Source organism: Diadema setosum, chromosome 9, assembly GCF_964275005.1.
Source record: "Diadema setosum chromosome 9, eeDiaSeto1, whole genome shotgun sequence".
In the NCBI taxonomy this organism is placed as follows: domain Eukaryota; kingdom Metazoa; phylum Echinodermata; class Echinoidea; order Diadematoida; family Diadematidae; genus Diadema; species Diadema setosum.
Window position 1 is genome coordinate 14,138,808 of NC_092693.1, and position 12,204 is coordinate 14,151,011.

A 12,204-nucleotide genomic window follows, 5' to 3' on the forward strand; every position below is an offset into this window, starting at 1 on the left:
TTGATCATGAAAATACCAATGGTGATGATAATTTTAGTATTGATGAAAACACAATGATGATAAAGAGGACTGAAAAAAAGACAAAGAAGTAGAAAATCAGAATAGCTGCTTTTAGGTTAGTTCACAATAATAAGATTTCTGAGCAGCTACTGAAGGCAAGTGAGTAACCATCAAAACATTTTATAACATTTCAAGCAATTTCGATGCCAGAACCAGATTTTTTTAAAAAGAAGAAGAAGAAAGGGTGGAGCGTGTGATCTCACAGCTTCCTTCTCTTTTTTGTTCTCCAATGAACAATGTTGGTCAAAATCAAAATGATAGATTATAAGGAAGATGAAGCCTAAAATTAAAACTGCACGAGGTTGATCGTTGCTGTTGTTGTTGTTATTTTTTTTTTTTTGTTTTTTTTTGGAGGGATCATTTTGTAGAACGTATAGGTGGGTAACAAAAGCGGACTTAGGAAGACGATTTCAGCCACATATCAACCCCCTGTAATGAGTTAAAAGGGATGCAATTTCCCCATGTCCGACAGGTGGTCCAGCCAAAGTAGACTTTGCAGATGTCATGAAATGCGAAGATGAAGACGATAGCAATTTATGACGAACACACTCTCGATCAGACGATATTGCGATAATCTTTATTCTTTTAGCTCCATAGCTATCATCAGCGCACTCCACTTCTTTAAGTATTAAATGAAATTTTCCAAACTAAAAAAAAAAAAGGCATTGAAAATGGTTGGTGGCATTAACTTAATAGACGGTATTCTAAAATAAAAGAAATAAGCCTCCTGAGGAAAAGAGAAAAAAATACCAAAGGAAAAAAAAATGTTTTCGCCCTGATGATAAGGGTGCTTCAGTGATGCTCAAATCTCAAGAGGGGGACCAGCTGTCGGAGGATGGAAGTCCGTCTCTCTGTCTGTGTTTACTGCATCCCTCATGACACTCTCTGACAAATTGCAGGTCAGGTATCATCTCTGAACAGTCAATACTCCCCCAGTAGAAAAGGAGTTATGAGCACTTCTTTGTTTCGTCTTTTTTTTTTCTACAGAAGCTGCTTGTCTCATATCTTATTCTTCAACCGTTCACGTAATGTTTCTCTCATTTTTTCACTCAGTGTTATTCTCCACAGACACAAATTAATTTCCCTCTCTAGTATGGTCATTTTCTATAAGATTTAGAATAGGACAATGTTCACTTAAAATAGCGCCCTCACGATACTTTAACCCATTGCACTTGTCCAAGACTTTAGAAATCCACATAAGGTTATAGGGTTAAAACTGGGTACACCCGATTCCCGAAAGCTTTGGGTATGGTAATACAAATGGGATCGAATCAAATCATACTTCGCTTCCTGCGGCCGACAATGAAGCCCTGAAAACGCCTAGTAAGCATGCAACCAAAGGGACCGACGGTTTATACGTTCCCTCGGAAAGACCGTGCGCAATGAGGACAACGGGCCTTGCCAAGGGGCACAACCACTGCTGCCATGCAGGGACTCGAAGCAACGACCTAATGATTGATAGTTCTTGGTCTTATTTAATTGGCCATATCTTTTTCTTCTCCCGTATCATCATCAATCTATGATTACCAAGCAGCACCAACTCGTCTGACCTCTACGAACATTACCCAAGGCGGGCATCGTATATCTTTTGTATTAATTGGGGCACTCCCGTTCCGCTTTATCATACCCATTGATAGACAGAGTTTATAAAAGCCTCAGAATGTTATGTTGAGTGTTAGCAGTGATTGGTATCAACAACAACAAAAAAAGTGGGGTAGCAATTCTTTTACCCACAAATTTGAGGTATCCTGGCTGAAGTGAAGGTAACATGTTCGAATTTTTAAATAACTATAATCCGCCACCGCGCCTAAAATTCTGGGACAGGAAAGTGTTCTACAATTTTGTTTCAACTTTTCTGTCAGTTCTTTTAATCTTCTATAGTTTCTCGCAAAGATCCAACACTTTATTTAAACAAGTTGGTGTTCATGATCATAAACTGCCAATGGTTCGTATAATCACACACTTCATGAATTTCTATTTCAATAATATGCTATAAGCTTTTTACTATTCCAAAAGCCTCATACGGGTCTGTTACTAGGAAGTACGTAACTTTACAGATAATGCCATTAGCGCGTACGCATGCACGCACACATGCACGCACACATACACACACACACACACGCACACACACAAACAAACAAAAACATTGCGCTTCCTGCTTTGACGTAGACATAAGAGAAAAAATATTTCTAATGGTAAAATTGGTCTTGGAATATCAAATCAAATTTAGCCCCATACCTCCTGCCTGATTATTAGTGAAAGATAAAGTACCCGTGACGTCAAAATTAATTGAGTCAATATTTCTTTACTGGTTCAGCATGAAACTATGGCGGGGAAATGAGGGCACACTGGAGCCCTGTAGCGTTGTTGGTGATGAGGTATAGATGCTTCACGTGTGTGTCGTTTTGATGATAGTGTTGTCTGCAAGCGTCACACGCAACGCTTTTGGAGTAATAAAGCTTACCAGCCTCACCACATCAAACGACAAATGTAAATCCTGAATCATCACCAGAGGACATTATATCCATATTTATTTTTATTTTTCATGTCCATTTTTATCTCCATCGTGGGTGTCTTTATAGACAGCTTGCTATAAGCGAGTTGGATTTCTATGTAACACCCTTCTGCAGATCAGTCTATCTCGGAGGCAGATAGTAGCAAAGAAAACTAACGGTGTATTGATTATGCTGAAATCAAACATTATCTCCACTGCCGACAAAGTCCCGGATGTCACAATCTTGGTACCAGACGAAAAGATATTTAGTACAATTCTCACATATTATTCACTTACGTACAAATAATGAGACTGTCGGTCATTTTTCTTGCTTCAAGTATGAAGTAAGTCTACATCTTATGAAGACAGCAAAAGTTAAAGTTAACCAAAGACGATCGTAATGGTTGTTGGTAGTTAAACACAGACCTCTAACACACCTTAAAACTCAAAGTAGAGGCAGGGCAGTCATAATGTATGATAATTCCACCAAGATTATGGTCTTCTTATATTGCCTTTCTCACTGGAGATCCTTTGTGTGTACGTATTCCACTATGATACGCTGTAATTATGCCCTATATCAAGCATTTAAAGTCGTTAAGATATTCACTCCCTATAAACTGGATTGCCATCTACATTCCCATGTAACCACAAAAAAAAAAAAAAACATCCCTACGAAGGTATCAGATGATCATCTCTTGATTGAATACCACGATGTCTTATGTATCCATCAAAGTTCCTTCATTAGAAAACTTACAAAATAAAAAATGGAAATGGTGATGAAAGCAGCATTCATGTTTACATTTCGTCGTGGATAATTACGTCATTCAGCTCTTCCACAGTCATTCACATTTCGTAATCAGTTGAAATCAATATCGACGAGAAGGAAATGCAAGATTACAAAACGCCATATTTTGGCTTCAGTGATGACTCGTACCAATTCTTTTCAATTTGTTGATAACTTTCACGCGATCAAAATCGTCGTTGTAAACACCAAAACAGTGTTCGCTTGTTTACTGTTTGCGCCATTCACTTCGTGTCGAATTTGAAAAGGTGGCATAAAAGAAGGAATAGACAAGGGAAAAAAGAAAAAAACAAGACTGTCGTCGCCCCCATGTAAGCCTAGCGTGTAATCAGTCGCCGTGCAAGCAATCGATTCATAGATTACAATGAACTTTAGTTCTATCGATCCACCCACATGCCCGTAAACCAGTGTGGTGCTCGATCGATGCCAATAACTTGAGGTGCGGAGTGCTGCGGTTGTTTTGTTTAGTAAAAATCATACGGTCAGGGCGTAATAAGGGGGATGGTTTTGTCCGCTGCCGAGTCCGTTCGATAGCCCCGTAGGGTGTGGGAGGGCGGGATTTTTCCCCCTCCTCACTTTTACTCCTATACATTTTTTTTCTTCTTTTTTTCGTGAAAATGGTACGAAGGGAGCATTGCGCGTAAACAATTCGAGAAGAATGGTACGGCGAAGAAATAGAGCAACAGTCTCATAAATGGTCCCTCCTTTCAGATATGTGGGCAGAACAAGAAAACTATCATAAAAAGCGAAAGATCCCGTCTAATTGAATCAAAGGCCCCGTGGTACAGCGTACTTTCTCCCTTCTTCCACTGCTATACATGCGGGCAGAGGGAAAAGTAATGAGTTAACGCAGAAGAGGACAGTAAGGGGAAAAAAGGCAGAGAGATTCTTTTAAAGACCCTCGAGCCTACGAAAATATCAAATCCGAAATGAAGAGAAAATGAGGTTTGGCTAGATTTCTGATGATGGCCCTCACCAAAGCACTGCAAGCTAGGCGAGAAGCAAGCGTGTAACAATGTATGTCTCCAATCAGGCACCCTTGCAATGAAATTAATGTTCCAAGCATTGCGCCCCAACGCCAGCAGTTGCCCCCCAAGCTGCACTCTGCCGAGAAACTTTTAACATCATTTTGTCGCCGGATGCATGGTAATGTTACCACTTTTTGCAAATCAAATAAACATCCTATTAGTGATATTGTTTTACAAGAAACGTTACTTCATCTTTCTTGGTGCATATTTTTCCTCCTTTTTTAAGGAGGGGGGGGGGAGCGGAGGGGGAGACACCTCATGAGGAGGGAAATAAGAACAAGAAATAACGCCGCTCCTGGGACTTGAAGTAGCTCAATAAATACGAGAAGTTTCGGGCTGGGTAATCAAGTTAATAAAATCAGATGGGTAGGTTACTATTGCGTCGGACTCGGTTTCGAACGCTGACGAGAAATGGAAAGGGATGAAATAAGGGCGGAGGTGGGGAGAGAAAGCGGAGACCGACTAATGAAAAATCACGATTAAATTAATTTCCACTTGACGGCGAAATACAATATCGCGGCGATGAGGTAATGCGGCTCGAGCATTGTGGGCGCGCGTTGCAATGTGGAGGACGGCCGATTGGAACTCGTCCGTTCCAAGCGCGCCAATAGAGTCGGCCTGGCGCGTATACGTGGTTGCCTTAACTAACGTCTTGTTTTCATTCGCGTCACTATTTTACATGTCGTTGCGAGTCAGCTCATTGCTAAAGAGATCATTATTCGACTAAATTTCATACCCTCTTACCTTCAACCTTTCTCTTTGAACCCATTGTTGGAGAACAGATGGAACAAAATATATGTAGGGCCTGATGAGCCAACATGCTTCGATTTCTTTCACAGTTGATGTATCAATAAAACGAGCTTTAGTAAAGCAATACAAAACAATGCAGACAAAGTTTAATATTCTTTGCACTTAGTCGGGTTGACAACGAATATTAATAATGGACCCATTAGGCTTCCAAATTTTATCCGTGTTGGATGCGATTGTGTGCGTGTTTTCTGTCTTCAAATTCTATTGTTACCTGATTCCTAGCAAATTTCATTAGCAAGTTTTTAAACACAAGGTAGATCCGGTCCAGTTCTCTTGTAATTGTTAAGAATAATGATAGGGCACGCAGTATCATTTCATACCAAAGTTGCATGTTTCTATTTGACAAGCAATTCTTTCACGATGTACATCCTAACACGTCGAGGAACTGCTTAGTCATCCAAAGACCATAATCATAATTGTTGGCTGGTTCCATGACATTTGCTCCTGTGGCAGTTGCTCCCATGAAATATCTGCACGCTACCAGCCAAGCATAGATTTTATCCACAAACATAACCCTAACTCTAATCCTCAAGTCAAGTTGAGCCTAAAACCCTATGACAAACCTAAACCTAGCCATATAAGTCCTTGAAGAAAATAAGGCCTGAGCAATTGTCGCACTCTGATGGTTAGAAAAGAAATTGAAGAAAAATAACATTAATGATGTATATTCATCTTTATGGGTATTTTTTAATTAACAACAAAGGTCACGTGATGAGATCACTCATTGAGTAACATGTATAGAAGATGGTAAAAGGAGCTAGAGAATTATGGGTACTCATAAAAAGAACAGGCGAACAACAGGGGTATTGAAGAAAGATTGGAAGAACGGCTTCCGTTTTGTTCGTTTATTTCTTATTCTTGGAGTGCTTTGTTTTTTCTTTTTTTTTACTAGATGAATATTATAGATTATCATTCGGCTGTATTGACTAGACCGTATGGCAGGATGTGTGTGTGTGTGTGTGTATGTGTGTGTGTGAGTGTGTGTGTGGGGGGGGGTGTCCGTGTGTGTGTGTGTGTGTGTTTGTAGTGTGTGTATATATACGGTCCACTATGTTTTACGTATCAACATTTGGAAGTCGTTTCATCAGGAAGGAAGGTGGTATCGTTTCGGGTGTGTGTGTGTGTGTGGGGGGGGGGTGTATGTGTGTATATGTGTTGGTGTTTGGTGTGTATGTGTGTGTGTATGTGGGTTGGTGGTTGTGGGTGTGGGTGTGGTTTAGATTTTGGTGAATCGGGGGTTGGGGGATGGGGATTTGATTTGAAGAAGGATAGTTATAATTGTATGAAAGATATTGGTAGAATTTAATATTTAGGATAGATGTGGATTTTTGGTTGTTAGGGGAAGGGTTGGTTGGGTTTCTTTATGAACGATTTCATTCTAGATTTGTATAACGTATTTTTGTTGCTTTTTTTATGCATATGCCCTTGTGAGTGTGAGTTACATAATTCAGTATATTCAAAGAATATAGGTTTGGTACATGACAATACTTTCTCGTGAAGAAATTGTCATTAGGGTTGATTTATAATCGACTTATTTATGTTGAAGAGGGATAATTTGCAGTATAAGTTGACAAATGGATTTGATTGTGTTTTGAATTGCATTGGTACCGTTTATGTTCATGTTACACCCAGAATGGGTTGATTTATGAATGATTTGAATGAAATCAATAAAATATCAAGGAAAACCAAAAAAAGTGTGTGTGTATGCAAGCAAGTTTGTGTTTTATTTATATGCCAATCTTTATTCAGATAGTCTCTCTTACTTTCTGTCCCTTCGTAAAAGAGTCACGAGGAAGAAGATTGAGAAAAGTGTTTAATAGGAGCGCCGTCTTTTGCTTCATTTGTTTCGCCACAGGCCGAATAATCACTAACCTCTAAGTGTACGTTTGTGTGCGAGTGCGTGTTTTGTTTTGTGATATTAATCAAGTGCAAATCTTTTTCGACATGTCATCAAAATCAATTCAAAAACTGATGTCTGTCCTTTTCCAATCTGGCTACTTCGGAGAGTCAAAATTTCTGAACAGATACAGTGTTTGACATCTCATCCCGGTCTCTTGCGCGCGTGAGTCTCTTTGGATTGTTGTCGACACAACCGCTGCTCTTGTCTGAAATGTGCGGCGATTTTTTTTTTCTTTCCTCCTTCTTTTTAGCTGATAAATATTGACACGTGATTTCAAGAATGCTCAAGTCGAAGCAGAAATCCAGATAAAGCGCACCGTTTCGGGTTTAGCATTTTTTTTTTAAGTTGCGAATCTCTGTTCCATTCCAAGATCCCTCTCTAACGGAAACCAACGTTTATTGAAAGAAAACGCGCCGAGCTAAGATCAACTGTTACGTACAACTTTTTTTTTTCCTTTTTATATTTCTTCTAGCATGTTTGCTCTTACTATAAATGGCAAAGATCTTTGCCCGGTTCGTGGGCGTTGAACGAGAAGGGGGAAAAAAGGAAAGGTAGGATAACCGTGTTGAGGGAAAAGTCAATTTTCTAGTTCACGATTCGCACACGCGGTTCCTCAACAAATACCAGCCATATCAGGAACCTGTTCGACTTCTTTGTAACATCTTAATATCTTGTTATTTATTCAATAAACAGAGCGTGCAAACGCCTGTAGAATCAGTTTATCGACTCTGAACCAAAAGAAAAACACCGAGGAGGCATCAGAGTTTTAATAATGTTTCGTTGTGCTGCTATATATTCTATCTCTCACAGGAAAGTGAGAGACAGAGATATATATATAGAGAGAGACGCAGAGAGGGAGAGAGAGCAAGAGAGAAAAAGCGCGCGGATCTCTTCCTGCTGGAGGAGCGAAGAAGGCGCGCCGTTTCCTGTTGAAGTGAAGTGCAAATAACCGTAGCCCGCGGGAGGCGTACCCGATATTTTGTTTCAAACTTGGAAGCCATGATATAGCGCGCAAATAACGCCAGAGATCTCTTCATTAAATTCTCGCTGTTGAGAGCGAGGAATATTGATATTTGGACAGGAATACTGCCAGCCTACGGCCACCAGTATGTCGGAGCAGAACGGGGGAGAGAGAGAGGGAGAGAGAATGGCTTCCCCCTCTTTCCAGTTCAAGTGTGGCCGATATGCTTTTTTTCCCCTCATCCGTGTATCGCGAACAAGAATATACCAGGGTTACAATTTGCTCTAGTAAATTTGCAAAGCTGAATGACAAACTATCAATTTCAGTCGAAACGTAAGAAATTGAAAAGTTCACAGCTTACGCAATGATTTGGCTACTTCAACTGTGCATGCGCACGAATCAGAATTAATGACATATCGTCAAGCTGAAGAGAATCAAACATTATTTGGCGAATGTAGTGTTTACCACTTCTCGGGGTTGATTAACGACATCTCGGGTCCGTGTTGGGGGCAGCCTGCAGGTACGCGGGGGAGAACCCACACGTTCTTTAGAAGGAGCCGGAGGAGACAAAATTTGACTGAAAAAAAGCTCATTGTTTATGAGAAAACAAAAACAAAAAGAAATCTTTCAGAAGCGGAGATACAAGAGAGCAAAACAATTCACAATCAAGGAAGGAACTAAGGATGAGGCGAGAAATATGGTCCCATTGACAGTTTGATACCACCGGGCCGGCTCGGGCCGCGGGGCTGGTGATGCTCCCCCCTATACCCCCAATAGCCGCCGCAACCCGGTAGATAAAAGCCCTCGCTACAATAGCCCCCCAATGTAACCAGTCCTGTTAAACATACCCATGAGATTTAATTAAGCGCGGACGGAGCAGCAGAAATACAAGACCGACCCATTGTTTGGAAGCTGCAGAGTTTTCATCTCGAGAGATTCAGACTCCATATGTCTGACAGTCATCGATAGAAGTGCGGGATGTGAATAATGAAAAACGCAGGAGAAGAAATAAAAAGATATTCATCATCAGATACCCTACAAACAAAGACGCTTAAAGACAGGTGTTTTCTATTGAAGATTTAATTGAATTTCGAGAGTTGCTTCCAATCAACATTTGATGGGACTAAAAAGCGAGACAAAAATTAAAGTCAAATAAAAAAGAAGAAGAATATTGTACTATTTTCACTTCTGTTTTCATGTTGGTAGCAAAGACGTTAGTGATGTGAGAGTGGAACTCATATTAGTGACCGGCATCTCATAAAGGTGAACTCACTCAATTACTACATTGCTGGAACTCAACCATAATAGATTGCACTCTTTAATGACTTTCGTTTCTTCACCACGATAATCAAAGAGTAAGATAATACTGTAATTATCTGTATCTTCGCCTCAAGTAATAGCATATTCGACATGTAATCCTATGTGCACACCACACACATATAAAATGTCGATAACAGTCAACGTTGAGCTGGCGCAAACTGCAGGAAAAAAAAAATTGTGAAACTAATGATTCTCTCGATATGAAATGAAATAAATGCAAAAAAATCGTAACTTGTAATAATGTTCTTGTCGTTTTTGAAATCAAGTCGAGATGGCAATTGTCAAAATTTGAATATTGCTTAACACACGTAGAGACAGACTGAGAAAGAGAGCGGGATGGGTGAGAGGGGCGTGGTAGGGGAGGGGGAGGGGAGGGTGAAAGTTAAAGCACGCAGGGATTGAAATAGATATAAAGATGCTGTAAGGTCTTGTTATCTCTCCTTATTCTAATGTTTACTTTGCGCGTCTTTTGTTGCTTGGCCAAAGTGCGATTAATGATTGCCGTCTTAACTTTTACCTTTTCTCTCCTCTTGTGAACAAAATTGCAAACATTCGAGAAAGCAGGACTTGACTTATTTGCGTATCATGGTGATAACTATCATCGCTTTTATCCCATCCCTATGTAAATTGCTATATCATGCCCATCCCCTTCCAGCCCCTGTCCCGAATGTATTAACTCTCTTTCATTTTCACCTTGTACTGCACGGCCTCTAGGTAGTCGGTGAAGGTGCGAAGACCTGTGTGCTCGCGTCCAACCTGTAAGAAATCCGAGAGAGAAATAAATGAGTGTTAACATGACTTTCCGCCAAAAGTGTATGTTATCTCAAGGAGGTTTAAGAGTTGGAGTCCAACTGGCTGTAATTACTCAAACAGTTGTCTGATGCACAAAAGAATTCCACAGGTGCACTTGTGCCTTTGATGATCGATGTTCGACGCCGCCGTCTTGCTGAGCAATCTGAAGATTCATTTTGAATGTTATTATAATGTTGGCCATATTTCACTTATTTATTTATTAAATGAAATGAAATTTCACTTAATGATAAAGCATGTAAAACAAAAGTCAATCCCGTCCAGAAAGTTGTGCAAAAGTGTAAATCAGAGCTGTAACATGTGAAAATGTTTAAAACTGTAACATCCTTGAAAGCTGGTTTTATCACTTTTCCCCTTAATTTCCACAAATGAAACTAATATGGAATAATCTTCAAGTATAATTCTTTATTGATAGACATGTCAGATTAGTGCCCGGGTATGCTCAGTCGAGTAATTTTCCTCTTTATTTCAGTATTTTTTACCCAATTTCTATTCGCGCGTCCTCGTGTCAGTACAACCTACCTTTTATACGACGGGATAGCGAAAAGTAATTACCATCACAAAGAAATATCTTCTTAGAAAGTGGCTGGTGATTATGCAATGAGACACGAGTCTATTGTCTTCCTATCTGCGTGGCAGATCCTGTTTGGCACATTCTTCAAATATTTGAGTGGCGGCATCGAACATCTAGCAAAGGAAATGAGACAGTTGTGACTCCATTCTCTTGAACCTCCTTGGTTATCTCATGCAGTAAGCGCTTTCACAACAATGGGGGCTATACTTTCTTTCTTTTTTTTTGGGGGGGGGTGGTGGTTAATTAGAATACCTCTCTTATTGTGACTTTTTTTATATTAATGATAAACATAATACCAATCACAATGGATGGAAGAGATTTATATTAACTCAAGAGAATGAGTACGTTTTGTTTATCATGGTCGCGCGCATATCATCCGTACCGCTTGAACGATGAATGAGGATGTCATGTAATAGATCCTCGGAAATTCTTGCAGCGATTGGTTGATATTTGTTTGTAGCATCAAATTTTCTTTTGATTTTGTCGTTCTCCTTGCACTTCCCAGTACTGTTAGTTTAGAGCAAAAAAACAAACAAACAAACCACAAAACAACAACAACAACAAACACTTGCCACAGACTCTGAATTGAAAACGCCCTTCACCGATCTCTTCCTAAATCTGTAGTCACACTTGACGAAGTCCATTCAGGCTTTTCCGTGGTAGTTGCATATTATGTTTATTAAGATCTTTCTGTTATAGGTGCAAAAGAATGCAGTAGGATATAAAAATCCAGACCATGATATACACGGTATTCAGGCCCCGTCACACTAGGTCGAAAGCCCAACGAATGCCCAACGAATTCGAAAATTTGAAGATAACGTTCGCATCCGTTGCTAATACTATAATTGTTCTAGACATGTTTGACGTTATATTACATGTAGCTATTCATAAGAATTCGTATCTCTGCAGATCCCTACGAATAGGTGATGAATACAAAGAACGTCAAACATGCTGCGAATTATTCTAATACTAGCAAAGGATGCGAACGTATCTTCAAATTTTCCAATTCGTTGGCCATTCTGGAACTCTTTGGTCCGTTAAAAAGAAAAAAAAAATCAGTTCGGAAACACAATCCTTCTTGTATTAAGTGGGTCAATTATGTTAACGCGTGGTATAAGCGGGGATGTATTGTGTGACCCAGCCATCCCTTTGTTACATCGAACCTGTGTTCAGAGATCGCTCCAAGCTCAGACGAGTATCATCAATCTAAGGGAGTACGGAGCGTCTTATAGGACGTTCTACCAATCCGCGTCTGTCTGGGACGGCTCATTTGGGAGGTTACCACTTATTCATTAAGCAGGTTAACCGTCCACTGTCACTTTAATCACATCCAGCCCAATTCTCGTCTCTTCCTCATTATATCTGACATTGTTAGCAAGCAAAGAACCCGCGCACAGACTCATCCTCCTTCTCTTATATAATCATGTCCGGCACACCACTTGTCG

General features: G+C 40.0%; 1 protein-coding gene across 1 annotated transcript in view; it reads right to left on the reverse strand.

Moving 5' to 3' along the window:
- Positions 1–12,204, reverse strand: part of LOC140232554 (carbonic anhydrase-related protein-like) — a 69,585-nt gene that overhangs the window by 11,541 nt on the left and 45,840 nt on the right. The window contains exon 6 of the mRNA XM_072312650.1: positions 10,069–10,131. Within this exon, the coding sequence (XP_072168751.1) occupies positions 10,069–10,131 (63 nt within the window). The remainder of the gene's footprint in view (positions 1–10,068; positions 10,132–12,204) is intronic.